This window comes from Symphalangus syndactylus, chromosome 6 (genome assembly GCF_028878055.3).
Source record: "Symphalangus syndactylus isolate Jambi chromosome 6, NHGRI_mSymSyn1-v2.1_pri, whole genome shotgun sequence".
NCBI classification, from domain to species: Eukaryota; Metazoa; Chordata; class Mammalia; order Primates; family Hylobatidae; genus Symphalangus; species Symphalangus syndactylus.
In genome coordinates, this window is record NC_072428.2 from 123,885,683 (window position 1) to 123,912,445 (window position 26,763).

At 37.9% G+C, this 26,763-nt stretch overlaps 1 protein-coding gene across 3 annotated transcripts in view; it reads left to right on the forward strand.

Annotated features, from left to right (window-relative positions):
* Nucleotides 1-26,763, forward strand: part of EXOC4 (exocyst complex component 4) — an 830,711-nt gene that overhangs the window by 686,173 nt on the left and 117,775 nt on the right. For all 3 annotated transcript variants that reach the window (XM_055284061.2, XM_063642265.1, XM_055284062.2), the window contains one exon: nucleotides 17,592-17,770. In XM_055284061.2, coding sequence (XP_055140036.1) covers nucleotides 17,592-17,770 — 179 coding nt within the window. The remainder of the gene's footprint in view (nucleotides 1-17,591; nucleotides 17,771-26,763) is intronic.

Consider the following 26,763-nt stretch of genomic DNA (forward strand, 5'->3'; position numbering starts at 1 on the left):
GGGTAAAATATGTTTTGTTGTATAAGAAACTGCCAAAATGTATTCCAAAGTGGTTGTATCATTTCACATTCCTACCAGCAAGGAACAAGAGCTCCTGTTTCTCCACATCCTTGCCAACATTTGATGCTGTCAGTGTTTTGGATTTTAGCCATTCTTATGAATGTGTAGTGATATCTCATTGTATTAATTTGCAATTTCCTAATGACGTGTGATGTTGAACATCTTTTCGTATGCTATTTGCTGTCTCTATATCTTTGGTGAAGTGATTATTCAAATCTTTTGCCTACTTTTTAATTGGGTTATGGGTGTTCTTGTTCAGTTTTAAGAGTTATTTGTGTATTTTGGATAGCAGTCCTTTATCTGATAAGTATTTTGCAAAGATTTTCTCCCAGCCTCAGCGGTCTGCCTTTTCATTCTCTTCACGATGTCTTTTGCAGAGAAGTTTTAATTAAGTCCAACATATTTTCTTATGGATTGTGCTTTTCTGTCTTCTCTTGTTTTAATTATTTTGTATGATTCCATTTTTTCTTGTCTTTTACCATATTAGTTATACTTCTTTTTTTACTCCTTGAATTCGTAGTATACATTTATAACTAATCCAAGTCTGCTTTCAATAACACTATACCACTACACAGGCAGTGTAAGTACCTTGTAACAGTATTCCCAATTCCTCCTTCCTATCCTTTGTAGCATTGCTGTCATTGATTTCATTTATCCATAAGCTAGAATCATTGACTACAATGTTATTGTTATTATTTTGAACAAACTGTTGGATCAAGTAAGAATTAGAAAAGGTTTATTTTTACCTTTGTTTATTCCTTCCCTAATGCTCTTCCTTTCTCAGTGTAGATCCACGTTTCTGATCTGTATCATTTTTCTTCTCTCTGAAGAACTTCTTTTGACATTTCTTGCAAGATAGATCTACTGGCAGCAAATTCTTTCAGTTCTTATTTGCCTGAGAAAGTGTTTATTTTTTCTTCACTTAAAGGATAATTTCACTGGGTACAGAAATCTAGACTGATGTATTGGTCAAGGTTTTGCAGAGAAACAGATCTAATAGGATGGAGGGAGGGATAGACAGATAAGATTGATTGACTGATTATAGGAATTGGCTCATTAAATTATGAGGCCAAGAACTTTCACCATCCACCATTTGCAAGCTGGAGAACAAGGAAAGTCAGTGGTGTAATTTATTCCAAGTCCAAAGACCTAAGAACAGGGGTAGAGGGTGGGGCTAGTGGAAGTCATGGAGTCTGAAGGTCTGAGAACGAGGAGCTTCAGTGTCTGAGGACAAGAGAAAATGGATGTCCTGCTCTAGCATACAGAGAATGAATTCACCCATCTCCACTTTTCTGTTCTATTCAGGCCCTCAATGGATTGGATGATACCCATCCATGTTGGTGAGGGAGGATCTTCTTTACTAAGTCTACTCATTAAAATGCTACTCTCTTCTGGAAACACCCTCACAGACACACCAGAAATGTTATACCAGTTATCTGAGCATCTCTTAGCCCAGTCAAGCTGTCATATAAAATTAAACATCACAATTGAGGGTTTTTTTTTTTTTCTTTTAACAATTAAATATTTCGCTCCACTCTCTTCTTGCCTGCATGATTTCTGAAGAGAAATCTGACATAATCCTTATCCTTGTTCCTCTATAGGATTTTTTCCCTCTGGTTTCTTTAAAGATTTTTTTTGTCTTTGATTTTGTATACTTTGAATATGATATGCCTAGGTGTAGAATTTATGGTGTGAATCCTGCTTGGTGTTTTCTGAGCCTCCCGGATCTGTAGTTTGGTATCTCTAATTGATTTGGGGTAATTTTCAGTTACTATTGTTTCAAATATTTCTTCTGTTGCTTTTTCTCTTTCTTCTCCTTCTGATATTCCCATTATGCACATGTTATACCTTTTTAAACTGTCTTACAGTTCTTGGATTATATGTTTTTTAACTGTCTCAGAGTTCTTAGATATTCTGTTGTTTTATTCTTCTTTTCTCTTTCTGGTTCAGTTTTGAAAGTTTCTATTGACATTTCTTCAGTGTCTCCAGTTCTTTCCTTGGCCATATCTGGTCTATTGCTGAGCCCATCGGAGGCATTCTTCATTTTTGTTACAGTGTTTTTTATTTCTAACATTTCCTCTTGATTCTTTCTTAGAGTTTTCATCTCTTCTTACATTACCTGTAGTTTGCTTTTTATTGGATATCTATTTATTATATATACATACTTTTAATGAAGCATAATAAATATAAGAGAATATACGCATATCAAAGTCACAACTGTGCCAATTTTTACACTTTTCACTTTTGTAACCAATACTCAGATCAAGAAACAGAATATTAGCAATAAGGAATAGAACATAGCAACAAAGGGCCTTCTTATTCTCCTCCTTTCTAGTTACTGCCTGCCTCTTCAAAAGTTACCCTAGCTGACTTGTAACTACTAGACTAGTTTAATCTATTTTTGGGCCTTATATAAATGGAATCATGCAGTTATATATATTTTTATTTTTATGACTGGCTTCTTATGTTCCACATTATGTGAGCAAGATTCATCCATATTGTTGTATATAGGTTCTCACTACTCTGTAATCTATATTGTATTTTATTATGTTACTACAAGGTTTTTAAAAAATTTATACATGTGTGTTTCTGTGTCTGTGTGTGTGTGTGTATGTATGTATGTACATGTAATTATGTATTCATACATTCATCATTCTGATGGGCACCTGGAACTATTTCAAATAGTGCTATTGTGAATATCCTGGGGTTTTTTTTGATAACCATATATGTGCATTTTGGTTGGGTATATCCTAGGAGTAGAATTTCTGGGTAATAGAGTATGCATATGTTGAGTTTTAGTATACACTGCCAAATAATTTTCCAAAGTGGTGGTAGGAGTTTACACTTTTTTTTTTTTTTTTTTTTGAGACAGAGTTTCGCCCTTCGCCCAGGCCTATAGTGCAGTGGTGTGATCTCAGCCCACTGCAACTGCCGTCTTCTGGTTTCAAGAGATTCTGCTGCCTCAGCCTCCCAAGTAGCTGGAATTACAGGCACCCACCACAATGCCCGGCTGATTTTGGTATTTTTAGTAGAGACAGGATTTCACCATATTGGCCAGGCTAGTCTCGAATCTTGTGATCCGCCCACCTCGGCCTCCCTTATAGTGTTGTGTGAGAGGTCTAGTTCCCCCATATCTCACCAGCAGTTATTTTTTTATTTTATCCAGCCCAGTAGGTTTGTAAGGGTATCTCTTTGTCGTTTAATATGCATTTATCTCTTGAACAATGAACTTGAACACTTTTTTATGCACACTTAACGTATTTATTGGCCATTTGAATATCTTCTTTTGTAACATATTTGTTCAAATCTATTGCCCATTTTAATTAGCTTGTCTGTCTTTAGTGATTTTTAAGAGTTCTTTGCATATCTGGATGTAACATCTTTGAGATAGATAGATAGACCAACAGATCTTCTCCCACTGTACAGGCTACCTTTTTTACTGTCTTAATGGTGTCTTTTACTAAACAGACTTTTTAAAGTTTTAATACATTTAATTTGTTATTATTTATGGACAAGACATTTTGAATCCTATTTAAGAAATCTATGATTTACCAAAGTCACAGAGATATTTTCTTCTAAAACCTTTATTGTGCTGAATATATTTTCCCCCTGCATCTGATATAAATAAGCTTTTACATTTTTATTTCCTCTACCTGTTCTCTTCCCTTCGTTTGCATTGTGTTGTCATGACTATAGTGTACAGAGTAACTTGAGGGTTTATTTTTCTATCAAGACAGGTAAAGAATGATTGAGAGATCGATTGGTTAGAGCCCTGAGTAGAAATAATTAAACTGACCTTAGGACAAAGGTCAGGCCACAAGGCTCCACTCTTTCACAGTATTACCATAATATTTTCCCACTGCCAGATTTTGAAGATGCCTGGGTGAACATGTGCCCACTCTTTCTCTGTAAGCATACTCATCTAACTACAGCTGTCAACCTTAATAGTTGCGCTACAAGCAGTTTCTGGAAGAAAAATTATTTTTTCCCAACTTTACAGATTATTTTAAATGACTAAATATCTTTTTCTTCTTGTTCCTCAGCTTATTTTTGTGTAACTCCTTAATTGTATTTTATGCTTGGCAATGAGATTTTCCATCAGTCTTATTAGGTATCTTCAATAGCTTAAATTGAAGGGAATGCTTTCTAGCCTCATTCCAGAAAAGAGAACACTGATCCAAAGAAATGAATTTTTACCCTTCATGCATCTGATTTAGAAAAGCTAGAATCAAGGTCCTGGCTTTCTTTATTCTTGTTTTGCTCACTGAGTTGTATCACTTTCTATCTTAAATTTGAAGGCAAGACAAATTAAATGTATATTTGTTAATACATGAAGCAAAGTGTAACCTTAAGTGTATAACTAAATGTAACGTTATATCTCATTATATACCATCTCAGATCAAAATATACAATTTTTCTAGTATCCCGAAAAGTCCTGCTCTCAAAGTAACAACTATTCTGACTTTCATCCCGTAGTTTAGATTTACTTGTCTTTGAATTTTATATAAATTTAATCATAGCATCCAATTTATTTTGTTCAACATTATGCCTAAAGGACTTATCCATGTTTTTGCATGTAGACATGGCTTGAAAAACAAACTATATTTGCCTTAACAAAAGAAAAGTAACTTTTAGGTCTATTTGGTATATGATTGACTCTTTCCTTTTAACTTGTCACATTCTCTATCCCAATTAGAAGTCGAAAGCGAAGTTAAGTAGAAGAGGACACTCTTCATTGATATTCCAATGTGGTAGACTTGACAGAGTGCCTTGATTTAGCACTTTAGAGTACCATAGAATATGGCATGAGCCAAAAAGACTGAAAAGTCACAATCTCCCCCTATAATTAGTTTTTAAAGCTCAGAGGACTGCTTGGCACATAGATGAATATAGAATCCATTGTCCTTTGCATTGAATAAAGGTTATGTTCCCTTCATTACTAAATGAGGCTCTTTTCTATTCTTGTTTTTTAACTAAAAAATAAAATATTATTTCCAGCCTTAACTTTGAATGGAGAGAGGAAAAATATGTCAAGCAAGGGCTTTCATAGAAAAATAGCAAATATCCTTTTATTCCCAAAGAAGCTGAAAGCAGGCTTTCTATCCCATTGTCTTTGCACCTGCCATATATATGTATATATTTATCCTTTTGAGATCAATGATTATCTGCTGATAAAAGGCATTCCTGCTTTCTGGAGATGTAATTAACAGAAGGGATAAGATGTTGGGGAAGCAAAGGGGACAGGGAGGGAGCTAGGGAGGCCATGTGTATTAGAAAAACAGCCCCCACCCCAAATGGTTACCCCCATTTCATTCATACCCTGAATGAAAGAAGAAGAATCAGTTCTCTAGAGCCGGGTTTGAAAATTCTTAAGTGGATAGGTGTGATTGGTAGGACCTGGAGCAGAATTTTCAGGTGATAAAGGTCAAGCAATATATAAAACCTACAGATTAGTCTTGAAAGATGCACAATAAAGAATTAAGATTGTGCCTGTAATCCCAGCACTTTGGGAAGCTGAGGCGAGTGGATCACGAGGTCAGGAGTTTGAGACCAGCCTGACCAACATGGTGAAACCCCGTCTCTACTAAAATAGAAAAAAAAATTAGCCGGGCATGGTGATGCGTGCCTGTAATCCCAGCTACTCTGGAGGCTGAGGCAGGAGAATTGCTTGAACCCGGGAGGCAGAAGTTGCAGTGAGCCGAGATTGCGCCACTGCACTCCAGCCTAGGTGACAGAGCAAGACTCCGTCTCAAAAAAAAAAAAAGGAACTAAGATCGTTCAGTTTATTCCAGCAGTCACAGCAATAAGAGTTGTCAGTGCCTGGCACAGTACAGCAGCAGTACAAGTTTACAGGAATTATTATTCCTACTCAACATATGAGGAAACTGAGATGCAGAGGAAGTAAATGACTTCCCCAAGTTCATACAGCCACTAAGTGACAGGGCTAGAATTTGACTCCAGGTAATCTGACTTCCAGAGCCACCACACTATGACTGACCAGCCTAAAAATGGATCAGGAATTTGTGGATTTTGACATTTGAATTATTCCTTCGTTTTCATTGATCATCATAATCTTGATTGATATTTGAGTAATTTTATGCTAATGTCACAGACATTTATCATACAAGCATTTTGACTCTAGATTTTATCATTGGTATTCATTATATTATACCTAATGTATTATATTGTTATAGGTTCTCTCCCTTCCAATAACAGGTTGTTAAACAGAATATCCAGCTATAGTTGGAGGAAAAATAATCTATCGAATATAGGTGCTTTAAAACTGCTTGTCTTATTTTCCTCTGATTTATATGTTTGACTAATCAATGCAAAGAAAAAATAATAATCGTTGTTGACAAGAAGATGGAATGAAATATAAAAATGATATAAAATAAATTACATAGATTTTGGGTAGAGGGTGGTGCAGTCCTGAATACGGAAGAGAGACTAAAGGACATTTTGTAGGTATTTTTAGTTATTGAGTTATTTAGAAAATAACTTTTTTATTTTATCTGGAGAATCAAATGAGTGGTATGTTTATTATGACTACCTTTTGTGGTTTTATGAAATTAGGAAGTCAACAGGATTAATAGCAAAATATTCATTTCCAGCAAGCAAAACGGTTGATCTTATTATTTGGCACGAGTCATATATTAAATGTTCAGTGAAAAAGGAATAAAAGCAGAAAGCAGGTTTGCACTTTTACTTTTCTTCTGTGGAGTCCTCTTAGCATAGGTCCTCATACCGTAGGTCCTCAGTAAATGTTGAATGAATGAGAAGGATCAGCCACTCCTCAAATGAAAGGAATAAAATGTAAAAAAAAAAAAAAAAAAAAAAATATGAGGAGGCCTCAGTCTTCAGTGAACTCTCTAAAAGTTAACACGCATAGTAAGAAATTCCCTTTGGAAAGCCACTGGCCTACATTCTGGTCCTCAGCACCATCATTAACTAGTTTGTTTTGTTTTTGTCCTTAGTAGGTCTTTATACCTCTTTAATTTTTTCATCCAATTCAGATTAAACAATTCCAAGAGAAGCAGAAATCTAGCAGGGCTAGGAATGTGTTTAGATGTGGAAATTATATGAACAAAGCAGAGCATAAATGATTTTCAGAAAAGTTCCTGTTGGAAATTTGAAAGGTTCTCAACGTAATATAAGCAACAGCTGTTAAAAGGTTCCAGATAACTATAGCTATTGAAGAATCTTCAGATAAGTTTGAAGGAGTAAATGAAAGGGGCGAAGCAGGAAAAAAAGACTTTAGCTATCTTGAACAAAGTGTTCATATTTATGTTCATAAATTGGAGACATGAATTATTTCATTATCTCTGGATGCTTAATATAACTTTTAAAATATAATTATAAATGGAAAGATAAATTAGAAAACATGAATATATTAAATAAGTGCAAGAGTAAAAAATGCTTTACTTAAATATTTTCTTTGCTGCAGTTAAATGAGATGAAGGTCATAGATGGATATAGGACGCTACCAGGCAAGTCTGGATGAGAAGCTGACGTAAATCTCAAAACTAAACAAAAAAGACAGGTCATTAACTGGAGACTCAGCTGCAAACATATCAATTAATGTTCAAGATGATTGAATTAGGCATTTTGTTATTATATGAAAATGATACCATTCTTGTTAGCATAAGAGTGTTAGTAAATGGAAAAAAACAAAATTTAAAATCTCCTCTATATGTCACATTAATGCTAGTGTATTTGGACAATTATTTGAGAATTATAATTATCTCTTAGTATCATTAAAGTGTCACTAATTTGTTTTCTAAATTTCATTTTTTATTTAATTTTAGATGTAATTATTTAATTTTTTTCCATTAAGATGGACATTTAATACCATTCCTCTTTCATTTGAGGCTTAATAAAAGAAAAAAAATGCAATTCTTCCAAGGTAGTCCCACTTAGCCCTTGAGAAAGTCAGGCTGGCAGTGGTCACCTGTGCCGTTGTGGTGGTGGGCAGGATGCCTGTGATCAAGCCTGGGTAGGTTGCAGGCAGAAGTGTTCCCAAGACAAGGGCAAGCGGTGAGACGCTCTAGTAGCACTGCCAAAAGCCCGTGCCTTCTGAAAGCTTGGCCCCACTCTGTCTGTGCTGATGCCTGTTCTCTGCTGCAAGCTGAAATTCCCTGCCAGGGGATGAAGGACCATTTGCCTCCTCACATCTGTCTTTCTCTCCCTGTTGAATTGTTTCCGCTTCCTAGTTCACCATCCTCTTTCATACTCACCTTTGCCATCAAGATTCAGCTTAGGTATCAACTCCTCCAGCGTCTCCTCCCAGAAACCCTCCTCCCACTCCACGCTCCACCCTGCTCCCCTCACTCACAGTCTGCGGGTGAGTCAAACCAGGAAGCAGACCCTTAATAGTGTGGTGAGTGCTACTGCTGGAGGGAAAAATATGGATAAACCTACACAGAAAAGGCCAAAGAACTAAAAAGCATTAGAAAGAGGAAGGGGATGGAATTGGAGCTCAGGGGAGGGGGTCCTCACCCATCCATCAAGCAAGAGGTCAGAAGACAATGTCTGAAATTAACATCAACAAGTAGCCATTTCAACAGATTCTTTAGAGAGATGGTGAAAAATCACTGGAAGAATTTAGAAACAGTAGTACCTTTTTTTTTTTTTTTTTTTTTTTTTGAGACGGAGTCTCCATCTGTCACCCAGGCTGGAGTGCAGTGGCATGATCTCGGCTCACTGCAACCTCTGCCTCCCGGGTTCAAGCGATTCTTCTGCCTCAGTCTCCCAAGTAGCTGGGAGTATAGGCATGCGCCACCACGCCCAGCTAATTTTTGTATTTTTAGTAGAGATGGGGTTTCACCATATTGGCCAGGCTGGTCTTGAACTCCTGACCTCGTGATCCATCCGCCTTGGCCTCCCAACATGCTGGGATTATGGGCGTGAGCCACCATGCCCGGTTACAGTAGTACCTTTTTAGACAGTTATATGTGGTTGTTTCTGGGGCACAAGACAGACTGGGGAGTGGTAGGACAGTAGGGTCACTACTGATTAGTGTAGGTTATTTAACCATGGGTAATTATTCCTTTGGTTCTCCACACATCCTCAAACCCTGTGACTGCTCTGATAGTTACCTGCCGCTCCCAAATACACTGTCGTTCTAACACTTCTATCCCAGAAAAAAAATGGATCATCTTAAGCCATTTTCACTTTTTTGCCAATTTTACACAAAGCATTTACTCTTCTTTATAGTATCTCTTTTTTTTTACTTTCCAACTTTTATTTTAGATTCAGGGGTATGTATGCAGGTTTGTTACATGGGTAAATTGTGTGTCATGGGGATTTAGCATACAGAATATTTTGTCACCCAGTTAAGAAACGTAGTACCTGATGGGTAGTGTTTTGATTCTAACCCTCCTCCTACCCTTCACCCTCAAGTAGTCCTGTGTCTACTGCTCCCTTCTTTGTGTCAGTGTGTATCTCATTTTGCCCCTGCCAAGGTTCACATCTCTCTCTTCCTTCCTCCTAAAACCCCCTCCCCTGCTCATTCCTCATCCCTTCTCTTCTCTGTTCCAAGAGAAGAGAAACCTTACCTGATACCTCATTGCTTTTGCCTGAGGTCAATTGTTTAATGTCTCTGCTCTGAAAAGATTTTGATTCTTCAAGAGGAAATCATATGGCAATTTGAGATATAACTAGGATAATCAATAAGCTGGTATACTCAGGGGAAGGAGTTCAGTGCTATGTAAAGTATGGCTTTTAAACCTATACTCAGTAGTGGAAAACCCAGAGTATAATGTGTTCAACTTATAAGTGATTATTGGTTATTTTACTCCTATCATCTGGTAATCTATTTTGAAGTTCAGGAATTCTTTATGGAAAGTTATTGTTATAATTATGCACTGTATCATGCATATTATATAGTGACTCCTGGCAGAAAAACTGCGTACCTACAGAAGTCCTAGCACCTAAAGACAAAACATGAACCTAATTGTTTATACCTAGTGTTGCTTGACAATATCTAAGAAGCAAAGTTAGTGGCCAAGCTTATTTGAGTGTCTTAGCTAAAGAAAGATGCATTCTTTTTCCAAACTCATAGAGCATTTCCATGCAATTGTGTTCCAAGTCTACATATCATAACTCTGAGCTGGTGCTGTCAGCATCAAAGTAACATGCTGCTTTGCAGTTAGCTTTTTGTTTAGTTTCTAGTATCAATTTTCATGGAATTTTTTCATTGTCTTTACCCACTGATATATCAGTGTACTCTTCTGCTTGGTACCAAAAACGGGGATACAAAACGTGGAGAAACCCTGAGACTGAGCCTGGGGTTCCTGCCCCCTGTGCCACTAACTCCCCGTGTATCCCCTCCTCCTCTGCACCTCCAGCTCTTCCTCTGTAAACGACAACCTGTGAGTCTCCAACTTATTGGCTATATTTTTCTTAAGTGATGTTTGTGTGTGTATGTATGTGTTTATGTATATTTATTTGTTTTAACTAGCTGATTAGGTCTTATTTAACATCCAGTAAAGCTATGTTTTTAAGCCAGATATTTATGCTTCAGAGTAGGTTGGAACCCCTTGTGTAATCACCTAGTATATTTCTACCCATTTTGTGGAACTTTGAATATAATTGTACTATTTTTAGTTACTACTTCAGGTTCTAGTTTACATTCATGGCATTTTTTTTTCAAACATTCGTCATTTATTTGATGTCTCAGAAACACAACCTTCAATTGTAAAGCTGTTTTAAAAGAAAATTTGGTCAGTTATTTGATAATTACTATTTTCCAGGGAGGTTTCCAGAAAAACATTGTCATACAACCAAAAGCTGCCTGTAATTGCTTTTGAACGGTTCAAGTTCTTAGATAAACTCAGGATTCAACACTGATATCAAAGGCGTAAAGTTAATGACCAGAGTGCCTAGCCAGTTTTATTGTTCTAGAATTTAAGTGTTTAATGACAGGCATCAAATGAGTCACCCAATAGTGGCTCAATAAATACTCGTTGAATGAATGTCTGTCTGTATTCATGTGCTACTTGATATATAAGTAATGGATTCAAATAAGAGAAAGGATAGTGTAGGAGGAATCTCAGAATGTGAAGTACAAAGACTTAATTGTTTGCCCAAATTCTGAGCTGCAGTTTTATATTGGCAATTGAAAATTACTCAGAAATAAAAAAGTTAACTATTTAATATATAGAATATATTGTTAATAATATAGGCAAAAGAACAAAATTTATGCTGCTAGGAAAGAAAAACTGTAACTTAAACTAAAAGTATAATTATAGAGAAATTTTAAAGAATTTCTTCTCATACACATTATATAGAGCTGAGTCAAATAGGAACAGGTGTTTTCAAAACATAATAAATCTCTAATACTAATGCATTTGAACTTATCACATACCTTGGCCTGTGATTAAGATCTTGGCCTCTAATTGGAGAAGCTGTTCTAATCCTGGTGTTTTGCTACCAACCCAGCCTCCATAAAGATGGTGTGTTTATGTCTTTCTTTTAGACTGGGAGTCTGCATGGTGGCAAAGCTGCCTTAGCAGAATGGTGTCTGCAATTTACTCTCTAGACCTTTGCCTCTGCCGTAGCCTTGGTAACTCTAACCTTGCTTCTTCTAGAAGAGGCTAAATTATGCATAATAATTTTTCTGTGCTCAGCCTTAAGAACACAACACATAAACCACTCCAAAATACTTACACAAGGACAGAAAGATAGACTGACAGAAGAAACTATGCATTTATGCGTTCCTGGATTGAACATGTCAAAATGTAACTGTCATTCTAAATTTTCTCTCTCCAGATCTGAAATTAAAATGGCAGAGACAGTTTGCAGGGATTCTGATTGCTTTCGTAATATTGCTTAAGTTTGTAATTGGTGCATTAACTTCTCATCATACATGTTATATTTTGTATAAAACCTTCATTTCCAGAAACGGCACGCTGGGAAGAAACTTAAAGAGTACTGTCAAGGGATCTGTGTAGGAAGTGATTCCCAGGAGTTCACCATCTTAGGAACTATTTTGGACAGGAGTAGGAGAGATATTGATTTTGAAAAGCCCAACAAAAAATTCTTTTTCTCACTTCTTATTTGTTCCCTGAGCTTAACTCTTTCTTGTTATTTTAGGAATTTGAAAAATAGTACACCCACAGAAAAGTTAACAGTGCAGTGAATGCATATGTACCATATACTGACTGAGATTTCCTGACCACTGACATCTTGCTATACTCACTCTATGCTCTCTCCAAATATATACACACACTTCCTTGCCAAACCATTCAAAAGTAGGCCACAGACATAATGGCCTTTATTCTTAAACTCTTTAGCATGCATTTCCCAAGAAGGAAGACATTCTCATATGTACCCATATCATTACCATATGTGTTAGTTTTATGTTGTGGCCTTGTAACCAGTTACCACTGTTGTCAATAGGCATGGCCATTTGAGTCTGTCCTGGCTTTTCCCCTGCTCTGTTCTTCATCACAGGGGAACTGACTTTGCAGGCAGCATTTCCTAGGCTCTTAGGGCAGTTATCTCAGGTCTGGGCTCAGCAATAGGAAGTGGTGATGAAAGATTTGGGGAACAGGGCCAGGAGAGAGAGAGAGAGAGAATAAATAAAATGTGATCAGATACAGCACAGGTCTGCAGACCAATCCCTGAAACCATTTGTGATGTTTCGTTCATAATTGCATCAGGTCTGCTGAAAACGCAGATTTTTTTTTTCTTTTTTGCTTTCCTTTCAGTAGATAACAGAATTCTTTAAAGACTAAATGGAGACAATTTTGAGCATCTTTGGCAAAATTTCCTTAAATGAATTCTTGTCAGGTAGACCTTTTTAAAGATTGTAATTGTGTGGTAAAGTTAAGTTAAATAGGTTTAACACTCCTGGCAAAATTATCTTAAATGAATTCTTGTCAGAGCTCTTTAAAGATTATAAATAATTGCGTGGTAAAAATTAAGCTTAACAGGTTTAACATTCTTCTTTAGTTTCATAGGCTTCTATGTGAGCCTGTTGGCCAACTGATTTGGAAGGCAAGTCCTCAGATGGGATCCAGTACCCAAAACACTCAAGTTTTGAGTTCTGATTTCTGCTCCTGGCTGTGTCAGATCATCTTTGAGCAATTGCTGAGTGCCTGTTACCTCTGAGTTTCTGTTACTTCCCCTTCTGAAGACAATGTTAATTTGCTGCCTGTTTCACTCAAAACTACATCGTGTCTTCATTAAATAATGTGTTACCATAATAAGCAGAAGATGAAGGGTACGTAAAAATTCAGTCCTAGAAAGCGGAAATAATACTGTCCAGTTGCCAGGCAGCAGCCATTCTGGCTGTGAGGTCTTCTGCAGGGGACAAGTGACTGTGTCTTCCGCAAGCCTGGAGCCACCAGTCCAGACCAGCTTCAGGCCAGTGTGCCCATTGCCTCCCACCTTGGCACAAGTAACTAATACCCATGTCCTCCAGTTTTATGTGCTGGGATTCCTGGCATGCCCATTTGAAAGTTCTCTCATATGTGGTGAGATGTTCCGTTTTTCTCTTCACTAAAACGTGAAGTTGTTTTTTGGAGAACGTATGGACAGTATAGAAAAGCACAAAGCATGATACATTTCTGCAGTTGACATTTTGGCATATAGATATCCAACCTTTTTTCGGCTCATATATTTATTTATTTTCTTAATATCATACAGTACCTATAGTTGTATAAGTTTATTTTACACAATTGCATATCATAATGAAAAATAAGCTATACCAAATATTTTTCTATGTTACCAAGTTTTTTATATACATAATTCCTAATGACTTCATGGTTTTCCATAGTATAGATAGATCATAATTTAATCCGAGGGTTTGGAAAAAAATCTGTAATCAAACAGCTAGAACCATCCCTTTAAGGTTATTCTAACACATAAAAACCTTCCACCAATCTCTTTGACACACACAAATCCTCGAAGGAATGATTTTTTGTGTGAAATGGTTATAGCTGTCAATCACTTATTCTCTGTGTCATGGTTTCTGTGCTCTTTTCAGGTTGTTAGGGGGTGCTTATGGATTCCTGTCAAATGAGATGTCTGCTATGTATTCAACATGAGGCAGTTTGTATTTTTCTCAGTCTATTGCTCTCCTGTCTGAAGAGGTTAAGCAAATCTCAGTGAGCCAGAGGGAAATGGGATAGGCATCAAGTGCTGGCAGCACACAGCAGACATGCCCAGGGCCCAAGATCCCCACTCAAGCAGATTAGACTTCTTACATAAATACATTTGTCTTAATTGTCACATTCCACCTGCGGCTACACCTAATATGCATAAAAATGGCTCCAAGCCTGGTTTTCAAAGCCATTTGCCCCCCGCTGTTGCTTTTTCACCACCCAGCTCAGAGGCATTTTCTGTGTTCTATCTATCACAGATGATTAAGGGGCTCGAAGAGTTGATATATAAGGGCAGATTAAGAAAACTAAATATTTACAACCTGACTGAGTGACAGCCAAGGGAAATACTATAAATGTCTTCTGGGCTCAAATCACAGAGGAGACATTGTTTTTGCTTTTCCTAGTAAGTGGATTTTAGAGCTATCCAAATTCAGAGAAAGTTTTCTTGGGATGACATCTCATATGCTAATTAGATAAATGAGTCAGCTAGAAATTGCATTTAGCAGCTACTAACAGAAACTTGAAATAGCAGTGGCTTAAGTAGGGTTTCATTTTTCTCTGCTATGACATGAAGCTCAAAAGCATTTTTATTGTCTGGGACTGCACTGTTGCTCCATGATGGCATCAGTGCACCATTGCCCCACCATCTTTGGGCTAACCATTATGCTCAGCACTGGCTTGCATACTCAAGGTCACCTGATGTTTGAGAAGAGCTACTGCAGCCCAGTTGCCATGGCTTCATTCCATTAAGAGAGAAGGCAAAAGAGGTCTCTGCCAACTAAGATTGCTTAAGAGAGCTTCCTTGAAGCCCATCTACTGATTTCAGTTTACATCTCACTGGCCACCACATCTGCAAGAAGGGCAGGAAAATTTAGTGGGGTTTTTTGTTTTGTTTCATCTTAAGTTGGGCACATTGCTGACCCCAACAACATCAGGGTACTTTTACCAAGAACGCATGGGATAATGGATACTGGGTAGGCAGCTAATGGTTTCTGTCACAATAATTAACATCTTGAAAATTCTGATGAAAGTCTGGGCTGTAAGACGCTGTGGTTGGTATTTGTAAAACTAGCCCTTGATATGTAACATATTTCCTCCTGCTCACTCTTATCTACTTAAATTCATTCATCATCTCACTAAATAAACTAGCCATCTCAACAAATCTAAGAATAATAATAACAACAATAGTTTTTACCAAGTAAAAACTGTTTGCACTGTGTTATGCACTTAAAAGCATCCCCTGAATGATTTGCTTTAAAATATTCTAAAGTGGTGATGGGGAGGTGTAAATAAGGATAAATGGAATAAAATTCCTTGAGTTGCTAATAGTTGAAGCTGGAAGACAGTTACATGGGGGGTTGTTATACTCTTCTTTCTACTTTCATAATTATTGAAATTTTCCCAATGAAAAGCTTTAAAAATCACATTTAATCCTTACATTACTTCATATCAGGTCAGTTCTTTTCCCTCTAGATAATAATGCTTGGAGTTAAGCAGTGTCACACAACAAGCAAGTGGCAGATTCAGTATTCAAACCTGGGTTTATCTTACTTTGAAGTCTGTGTCCCACCCTTGCCACTCAGGGAAAACACTTTTTAGACAAGCAGCCTGGGCATCACCTGGAAATCAGTTAGAAATGCAGAATTCAGGGCCCCACCCCAAGACCTTTTCCAAGCCCCTTAGATCAGATTGGTGCACACCCACATTCCATGTGCTCGGTTCACTGCTCTTCATTGCCTCAACATCAACTGTGACGTTTCCTTTAAAAAAGATAACCCTCTGCTAAAATAAGGAGGCTAGTCGTGACTCACTACTTGGTAGCATAAACATTTTAGATAACGATTTGATTAACAGCAGTTGTTTCTTTCAACATTGAGCATCTGCTATGGTGCTGGGCACTAAACGCCTATGTGTCAATTAAGCATCTTTCTGACTGTGTGTCAACAATTTTTATTAATCACTGCATGCTCGAAACTTAATTTGGCTTGTTCTAGTTAAATTAAGCCCTTGCTTCTTCTCACTTAAGGTGTGTTAGATTTTAAAAGCCTCAGGTCTTACAGAAAACTCTCCAGGTGCCTATTTCAACCTCCTCCAGCATCAGCTCTGCTTACCCACCTGTGTGTAACTTTCTTGATTTTTTTTCCCTAACATTCTCAGTCATCTTTTTTTTTTTTTTTTTTTTTTTTTTTTTTTTTTTTTTTTTTTTTTTTTTGGAGACAGAGTCTCATGCTCTGTTGCCCAGGCTGGAGTGCAGTGGCACGATCTCGGCTCATTGCAACCTCTGCCTCCCGGGTTCAAGTGATTCTGCCTCAGCCTCCCAAGTAGCTGGGACTACAGGTGCACGCCGGCATGCCCAGCTAATTTTTTGTATTTTATTAGAGACGGGGTTTCACTGTTGTTGCCCAGGCTGGTCTCGAACTCCTGAGCTCAGGCAATCTGCCCGCCTCAGACTCCCAAAGTGCTAAGATTACAGGCTTGAGCCACCGCGCCCGGCCCTCAGTCATCTTTTTAAATTTCAGCCCTCTTCCTTTTTAAAAGGAAAGAGAGCTGTGGAAATTAGGAAGCCTGAGTCCTAGCTTTGCCACTCATGTGTCATGTAGGCAGAACAGTTAACTTTTGGAGCCTCCAGTTCTTCATCTCCGCAGTGGCTGAGCTATATGATCTCAGGTCCCTTCCAGCTTCATCCTTTGTAACCCCTGTAACTCGATTTTTCAACCCCACCCTGCCCCCTGCAAAACATTTTGAAGATATTGGGCTCTGCGTGAAACCCACTAGATTATATTTTTCCAGTCACTAAAAGGATCCCAGCATTGATTTTTTTAATTGGTTTCTTTTTCCAAATGCTAAATGCCTTAATACTTATACTTTATGTGTGTTGGATCCTTTTTAGAACAACTAAGTAAATGAATAAATGAAGCCTGTCATCCATCTCAGTTGTAGCCTCCTCTTTTAAAGAGGCTGGGTCTTCTTTGCTTTTGAACATTATTCAATATTTTCTAGGTGCCAGATTAACTTGGTTATTTTATTTTCACTACAATAAACTTTAAGCCATGTACATATTTAACACCCTAAGCTGTTTATCAACTTCTGTAGCATGAGAAGAGGCAAGGAAAACACCTACAGGAGAGCAGTATAGACGCCATCCCCAGGAACCATCACTGTACAAATCAGGCCCATACTGGTCCCTGTTGAAGGCACAATCATTGGAGTCACTTATTTCTTCTTCCAACAACTTTTTCCCCTACCAGAATCATGTTAAGCCGGCATGTGATAGTTGTCTCACAAAGTTAAACCTAGGAAAAAGAGCACGCTGTAGAATAGTGGTCATGTCAGTCCTTGTGCTAGGTGTGCCTAAAACAGTGTTGCCTGGTCCTTCCTTTTCCATGCTGTATATATGAAGTGTGTTTCCGATTTGCTTTTCAGGGCAGCTTTTGGCAAGGAGTCTGAAGTTCTTATTGGGAACCTGGGTGATAAATTAATCCCTCCACAAGACATCCTTCGTGACGTCAGTGATCTCAAAGCCTTGGCCAACATGCATGAAAGCCTGGAATGGTTGGCAAGTCGAACAAAGTCAGCTTTCTCCAATCTTTCTACATCCCAGAGTAAGTATGTGGTAGGAAGCTGTTGTGGGGACAGTTGAGGAACTAGACTGAATGTGTTCATTGAAAGATGGGAGTGTACACTGGTCACCATATGGGGGCGTGTCCCAAGTTGTTAGAAGATCCTGGTTAGAATCCTGCTTGTGTTGCACCTCTCGTACTTTGTGATTCTGGGAAAGGGACTAATCTTGGTTTCCCTGTGTGGAATGTGGGAAGCCAGGAAAGGCCCATGTTAACGTAGCTTGATATTAACATAGCCTTAGAAACATAAATTCATCTAGGATTGAGCCACTATGTCTCAAGAGCAGAAAGCAATACCTTTTTTCCTCCTTACAACAACTTCTCAAGGCCAAAAACTGTCTCAGAGCTCAGGGCTGTATGCACGGCTGACATTCTCATTTTACCTGACATAAAGCTAATCTTTTTTTTTTTTTTTTTTTTTTTTTGAGACGGAGTCTCTCTGTGTTGCCCAGGCTGGAGTGCAGTGGCGCAGTCTCCACTCACTGCAAGCTCCGCCTCCCGGGTTCACGCCATTCTCCTGCCTCAGCCTTCTGAGTAGCTGGGACTACAGGCGCCCGCCACCACGCCCGGCTAATTTTTGGTATTTTTAGTAGAGATGGGGTTTCACTGTGTTGGCCAGGATGGTCTCGATCTCCTGACCTCGTGATCTGCCCGCCTCTGCCTCCCAAAGTGCTGGGATTACAGGCGTGAGCCACCGCGCCCGACCATAAAGCTAATCTTTTTATTACAGTCATAGAAGTGATTAAGGTGCTAAAAAATAGCGTCAATGAAGACAATTATTCTGGAAAAAAGATGGCTAAGAGATAGCAATTACAGATTTCAAGGAAATTAAGGAACAGAACATGAAATTAAGGGGAACCTCTTTTTCTATGAAGGACCAATGACTTAGAGAAAAATAATTTGAAAACTTTAGGGCACGTAAACTTTAATAACTATAAAATTATATTTAAAGCATTACTTGAGGAGTACGTATAACACAGTTAAAATAGAGACAAAGAAAATATGATATGAAGAAGGCATAAAGGAAAAGGCAGATTTATTATTTATTTGTTGAGACAGTCTCACTCTGTTGCCCAGGCTGGAGTGCGGTGGCACAATCTCAGCTCACAGCAACCTCTGCCTCCTGGGTTCAAGTGATTCTCAAGCTTCAGCCTCCTGAGTAGCTGGGATTACAAGTGTGCACCACCACACCTGGTCTCAAACTCCTGGGCTCAAGCAATCCACCTGCCTCGGCCTCCCAAAATGCTGGGATTACAGGCATGAGCAACCACATCCAGCCCAAAAGACAGATGTAGATGTATGAATGGAGAGATAGAAACATGATAGGAAAAAGCAAAAAAAAAAAAAAAAAAAAAAAAAAAAACAGCAGGAAGGAGAAGGAAGCAAAATCACCTCTGAATTTAATATTAGGGCTATTAGACAGTTATTAGAAAGAAAACACATTATTTGGACTGTGCACGTCAGAGTGAGCTTTTTTTAATCACCGTCATTTGAGACGGTATTATTACTTGATTAACCACGTTTCCAGCCTAGAGATGGAAAGGTGTGGATTAAATTCACAGAGTAAATTATTCCCTTATCCTCTAAGAGTCTAAGGAGCCCCTTGAATGCTCACTACTTGTATGGCCTCATGCTGATTCTCTGCCTATCCCAAGGGCCAATGCAGGGTGGGAAGAAGGGACTGAAGCAGTGGTCTTCAGAGGGAGATCATAGAATCTGCACCAGAAATCTCCTTAAAATATTACTGTATATTTATACCTTTATTCTTATGTCTTTTATTGAAAATACTGCTTATTTTTGAGACAGTCTTGCTGTATTTCCCAGGCTAGTCTTGAACTTCTGGCTTTAGGTGGTCCTCCCATTTCAGCCTCCCAAGTAGCTGGGACTACAAGCATGCACCACCATGCCCAACTCTAAAAGACTGCTTTTTATCTGATGATAAAATTATACAAGTTTATTCTCAGAAATCTATAAGAATAGAAAATGTGTCTACCAATTAAGGATAGTTTGGGCACAGTATTACTTTTGAGGAGATTCTACATAAGGAGGTATCCATAAAGGCCCCTTTAACTTTATAATACCATAATATCAGGCAGTTCTATTACAAGCAGCAGTTTAAATTATCCATTTTATCTCCCAAACCCACTCTGCTCCCTTCTCCCCTCTAGAAAAAGTCAGAAAGAACTAATTTTTTCTTTGCTAATTACAAAATGAGCAGCTCTAAAAAAGGGGCCACTTGCCTCTTTTCCTAGTTTTCTTTGACTTGCAAATGCAGAGCTGCTTAGGTAGTTTATTTAGTAATGTTTGAAAGGGGTGCTCTCATTTAGCATGTCATTAGCATCTAATATTTAATGCTACAATCTCTTATTTCCAATGACATAGCATTCTAGATTTCTATTCTGCCCATTCTAAAAGGGCTTCACAAAGCAAGATAGTACATAACCTTTGTAGCAAGCCACTGAGTGATTCACACTGGCATCAACTGTTTTCAAAAGGAGAAAGATGCATTCTGAGTTATGCTAAACTTTGTAATTGCACAATTTAGCTGTTGTGTTCATGTCACTGAAAGTACCCAGTAAAGTTGATGTCTAATTCATGCCTATAATCATCTCTGTTATTCTGACAAAGATCTCATCTACCATGCCTCTTAATCCTTTGCCTCGTGTGCTCAGTTCCATTTTATAATATAAGTTGTACCCTCTCAGTTCCTTGCAGGGTGATTATTCCACCCAGTGAGTGATTTAAGTAACTGTCAGCATTTTGAGGATCAGTGCAAAACCCAAGTGAACTGTAATCACTACTTACGGTGTCTTTGCTAAAACAAAGCATCAAGCAAGCCTGGTTTATCCTACTAACAGCAAGCCCGGCTCACCCCCACTTATATGCGCTTTGAATTCCCAGGAGAGATGCCCATTGATGTTTATAATTTGAACAAAGCAGGGGATTCTCTGATAATGGCTTACTTTGATTGCCCTATGTCATTGTGACTCTAGAAAGGGAACAAGGGGACAGCTTTTTATTATTTTTTTTGAAAAGTGAACCAAATGATTACTGCAACAAAAGTGTTTCCAAGTCTGGAGACTACAGAACATGAGGAAAATGCTCAGCAGGATGGGAAGAAATCAAAATAAGAAGATCTTCAGTTTATTTCTTGTTCCACATTCTGTTAACTATTTGGTATGGTAAAGGCCATGTTTTATTAAGCTTAAGAAGCTATTACTGTGATAGGGTGGAAAAAGTTTGCAGAAAATTATTTTCTTTCTTTTTCTCTTTTTTTTTTTTTTTGAGATGGATTCATGCAGTGGCACGATCTCAGCTCACTGCAACCTCTGCCTCCCGGGTTCAAGCGATTCTCCTGCCTCAGCCTCCCAAGTAGCTAGGATTACAGGCGCCCACCACCACAGCCGGCTAATTTTTTGTATTTTTAGTAGAGGCGGGGTTTCACCACATTGGCCAGGCTGGTCTCAAACTCCTGATCTCATGATCCACCCGCCTCAGCCTCCCAAAGTGCTGAGATTACAGGCATGAGCCACCACGCCCAGCCGAAAATTATTTTCATAGTAGAATATCTCTTCAGATAGGACAGTAGGATTCTCATCCACCTGAACATTTCATGTCAGGTATTACATTTAGAAGAAAGTAGAGAAAAAAGTTCTACATTTTAGTGGCAGAGCATGGCTGGCTATACATTGTTCAGGAGGTTAAAACTGATTATTTTTTTTCCTAGGGTAATTTGTTCATCTCTTTTAGTATTTGCCTAAATGTTTCTCTGTCTCCTTTAGACATAAAAGTGTCTCCTGGTTGTATCTAGCTCCTGACCACACCAAAGGTACCACTCTTGCATTTGCACTACCACACAGTCTACGCCTCCCTCTTCCATCTCCCCTGGTATTCTCCCCTCAGTCTTTCCGACACAGTTTCTACTTAAGATTCTTTCAGTTGAAAGTCACAGACTTAATTGAAGGAAAAAGAATGCATTGACTCATACAACTGATAAATCAAAGGACTTCAAGAGTGGCTGGATCCAGAGGTTCCCAAAATATCGTCAGATCCCAGGCATGCTTACACACCTGCTCTCTCTCTCTCTCTCTTTCCCCCACACCCCACCCTGGTCTCAGCCTCCCATCCCTACCCCTAGAAGACCCTTACATTCAGGACCTGCTTTAACAGATGTGCTTTCAGTGCAAGGAAGGTGAGCAGGAGCATATTTAGCCTTGGGCATTCAGGATCTAAGTTTCTACATGTTTTCCTGCATTAATCACAATTTCAACCTTATAATAAAGGCACAAATAATGCTGGTTCTTTGTAATGCCTGCTGTTTGTAAGATCCCTAAATAAAGACTCCAAAATTGTTATCATTAAGAAAATTCTCAGAACAAAAATATGACCTACATAAAAATTGTTAGACTATTTTTCAGTTTAACATTAGTGATTTTCTTTTTCATCTTATCCTTTTGTTTTAAAGATGGATTGTTTTTAAAAATAGACTACACAGAATTTGAAGGAGGCGCAAGGGCTTATTTTTTCTCCATGGCTTCCTTAGGGAGGCCCTTCTCTCTATCTTGGATTCTGTAAAAATCTCTGGGATTAGAGATTCTACAACCTCCTTGATTATATATTCTACTCCTTACCATCTAGGAAGTCATTTTTTTTTTAAGTGAAGCCCCTGTGCCTCATTCTTCTTTTGTACTCTCTTCAGAAATTAAATAATTACTGTTAATGAATGTTTTCTCTATAAAATATTGTAATGCATCCAAAAATATTTCCGTGGCCTTGTACTTCCCTATCTCTGGATTTTAAAGGTTTTTGGGCCTGTGACAATTCCAGTCTGTGAGTCAAGGACATGCAAACCTAGTAGGATTAGGAGCCCCAATCAGGCACAAGTTCACTCTCTGGGACGATGATTTGGCTGTTGGCTTTTGTGAATGTGGGGCTTAGGGTAGGATCTTTGACACCAGGCTTACCCACTCCAGCTCTCTGAGTCCCCGTTGCTGAAGTTCTTGCTAAGTCCACATACATGAATAATAAGAGTAAGAAAAACCACGCCCTAGACTTTTTCAGTCTGAGCAACCACAGAGTTAAACATTCTTCTAATTTTTGGGGCAAATAAATCTCATAATTTTGGTTGCCATAATTGGTTTGTGAATTGCAGTATTAGTTATACAATTATTTATATACTTATTTCTTACAGGTAAATTATTGTTAGGCATCTTAGAAATCATCTGGTCTAACTCAGTCATTTTGCATATGAGGAAATTAAGGTCTCAGGGTGGTTATATCACCTGTCTGTGCCAAACTGAGATGGAGCAGGTCTTCAGATTTCCAGTTTAATTTTCTTTCTACTATGCCAGAGCCACTAATTGGACCGTTCATGCCATATTCCTATTAAACCATTCCAGCAGAGTGGGCATATTTTATTTTAATGGAAGCACTTTAATGCTTACAAGCAAGTTGTGATCATTTCTGATCATTTTCTTGTGCCTAAACAGAATTTCTACACCTAAATATATGGAATCATTGTACAAACCCCTCTTGAATTTCATCTCAGTTGCAATAAAACATTTCTGTAATTTGCCACTCTCTATTTTTGCTTTGCAAGTATTTTCTAAGTTAGAAACTCCATCTGTCTTGTTATCATGCCATGTAATATATTCTAGATATTGCATTACCCTATACATTAGCCACTAGCCTTGTGTGGCTATTTAAATTTAAATTAATTACAGTTAAAATTGTAGTTCCTCTGTCATACTAGCCATGTCTCAAATGCTCAGTGGCTGTTATATTGGACAGTATAGGTATAGAACATTTTCATCATCACAGAAAGTTCTGTTGGCCAGTGCTGTAGATCATCACTGAGGTCACTGATAAAGGTTAAAAATAATGCCAGTCCATATACTTAGCCTTTGAAAGATACTTGAAATGCCTACCTAGTTCTATCAAAACATGGTGAACTACTTTAATTGTCCAGCCTCAGATCACATGTACCCTCCTGATGAAGGTTGATGTTTTTGGCTCTGCATTATCAAAATTTCTCCTATTGATGTTAACTAAGGCTAAAGGGAAAAGGTTTTGTGATCAAATAGACTTGGAAAATATTAAAGTACATTAAATATAATTCAATACCAGAAAACCTCTAAAATCTTTACTATATTAACCAGATAATTACAGCAGTGGAATGTTTCTTAAACTTACTTTTCAGTGAAATTCTGTTGTCCCAGCGTATCTCACAGGGCTTTTTGTCCATGAAACAACTTCTGGGCGACACTGCCCGATGCTATATTTATGTAATTTGCTTAGAATATTTTATTTCTCCCAGCACCATCAGGCTCAGGGCAGATATTCCACTATTGCGGGAACTTAATTTCATATTATTGGCAAATTTGCATACCATCAGGTGACTTATTTTGCAATTTGGTTATTTGATTATTTGATTCATTTAGTGATTTTTAGAAATGTTCAAGTCAACCAATATAAAATAACCATGTTTCCCTTTCCGCCTGTTTCGGGCTTGGCTGCTGCTATACTGACCCCTTTCCAGTCATCGTGCCTTTCTCACAGTTCTCAAAGATTCTAGCTTCAATTTTATAACACACCCCAATTCATGGAATAATGTCAATATATCCATGGTGGGGCTCCTGGGATTGATTTATGAGAAAAGTTTTGTTGTATAATATTTTTAGATTTAGTGTAAAGTTGCAAAGATATTACAGATAATCTCCTTATCTCTCTCATCCAGTTTCCCCTATTGTTAATATATTAGTATGATACATATGTTACAAGTAATGAATCAATATTGATACATTATTATTAATGAAAGTCTATACTTAGTTCGGATTTTCTTAGTTTTTTCCTGATCTTCTTTTTCTGTTCTAGGATCTCATCCAGGATATATCACATTTATACCACAGTTTTCCCATATCACAGTTATCACATAGTGATGTCTCCTTAGGCTCATTTAGACTGTGACAGTTTCCTAGACTTTCCTTGTTTTTTATGACCTCCAGAGTTTATAGGAATTCCGGTTGGGTATTTGTAGAATCTTCTTCAATCTGGGTATATCTGGTGTCTTTTCCTGATTAGACTGGGCTTGCGGGTTTTCAAAAGGAAAACTACAGCGGCGAGGTACCATTCTCATGAAATCACATCAAGGGTGGATATCATCAATGTAACTTATTACTGATGATGTCTGGGATTGATTTTGTGCCTCCAATTTGTGTAGTCCTCTCTAGGCAGTTCCTTCCAAATTTTGGATTGACTCTCCACTTTGCGACTACAAATTGCTTATCTTTCTAGTGGCTATTTTTTTAACATGATAGAAGCATCTTATTATAAACCCAATGTTTGGATGAGTTGAATACTTGCTAAGAAAAATGGTTGTCTACCTTAAACAATTATGCAGTTGATAAATGAATTATAATCTTGTGTGTCCGAAAGACTCTGTGGGAGGAGCTGTTTTTTAATACCCTGAGCCGCTTGACTAAGGCCTGTAGCTACTTTTTGGTTGCTACATGTGCTAAACATCCCTTAGTAAATGTATACAACCATATTAATTTCAAACAAAACCATGCTGACGTTAAAAGAGTTTAAATTTCTTCACTAAAAATAAAGTCTTATTTTAACCCATTTTAATTAAACTGTAACGTGCAATGTTGACTCAAAACCCACCACAAGTGGAACTCACTTCCTGAGATAAGTCCTTTTAGAATAGGATACCTCATACCGAGCTGCACATCAGTTATAATCAGTTAGAGAGCTGTAAAAATACTGATGCAGAGATTTTGATGTAATTGTTCCTAGGTATGACATGGGCCCAGACCACTCAAATCAGAGGCAGAGAACCTGTGTTGTAAAGGAGCGGATTTTCAGTCTCATCGCATTGGAAATACCTGTGCTTTTTAACATATCCCCAGGCAATTTTAACAAACAGCCAAGGTTGAGAACCACTGATTTAGAGCCCCTAAAAATTTCTTCTTCAATTTCTGTCACTCTCTATATTTGGGAAATGCTTTGTAATTATTTTGCCAGTTCTTCTATCCTCTGGAGCTTGAGATTAACGTGATTTCCCATTTTACAGACAAGAAGAGTAGGCATGGAGATACAGTACTTTGTGTCCATGCCAGAGTCGGAAGCACAGCCTTGCTTAGCAGTTGTTAGCTAAACTGTCACCCAAATCTGATTAAAAACAAAAATGTTCCTCTTATACTTTTCAAGCCAGCTAAACGAGAAGGGCACAAGGAATCTGTGTCTCTCAACACAAAAGGCTGCAATTGCCGAACCAATGGAATGAATGCAGATATGTCATTGAAATTATATCATTGAAAATAAATGGAAAAAGCTAGGTGTCAGTCCACCCCCATCCCCCAAGTGCACAGTTGTGCAATATTCCAGCATGTTTTTTATGCATTCCCTATGGTGACTCAATATTTTCTGTGAGATAGAATGTGAATATTCTCATGCTAGAGCCCACTATCGTGGACTCTTTGTGCCTTAATAGTAAATGAAAAATAAAATGTAAATCCCCCAGCTGTTTGTTTTTCTGCCTTGGCACAAATGAGAATAAAAATTTCCCTACCCAAGATCTCATGGGAATCTGTCATGTTTCAGGTTTGCTTTTGTCAGACCATTAAGCCGGAGTTTTCCTTGTCATAATTTCATTTGATTCTTTTTAATTAGAACTCTATGCGTGGTAATTCCTCTCCCGCTTCAGTATTTACAAGTTTCAAATATTTGTTGACTGTTATCAGACAGCTCCTCCTCAGCCTACCTAACATGTTTAGTTTCTCTAATTACCTTTCTGTGGTTAGACTTTCCATGCCCTTCATCGTTTTTCAGTCTTAGTAGTTGTCATTTTCCTAAGCTGACTCTCATATTGTGGCTTCATTTCTGTCGTTCTTCTTTTATTGATGATACCTTCCAAATTCATTGCCATTGGTTGATTTCATGATCATGCTATTGACTAAGAAAATTAATTTACC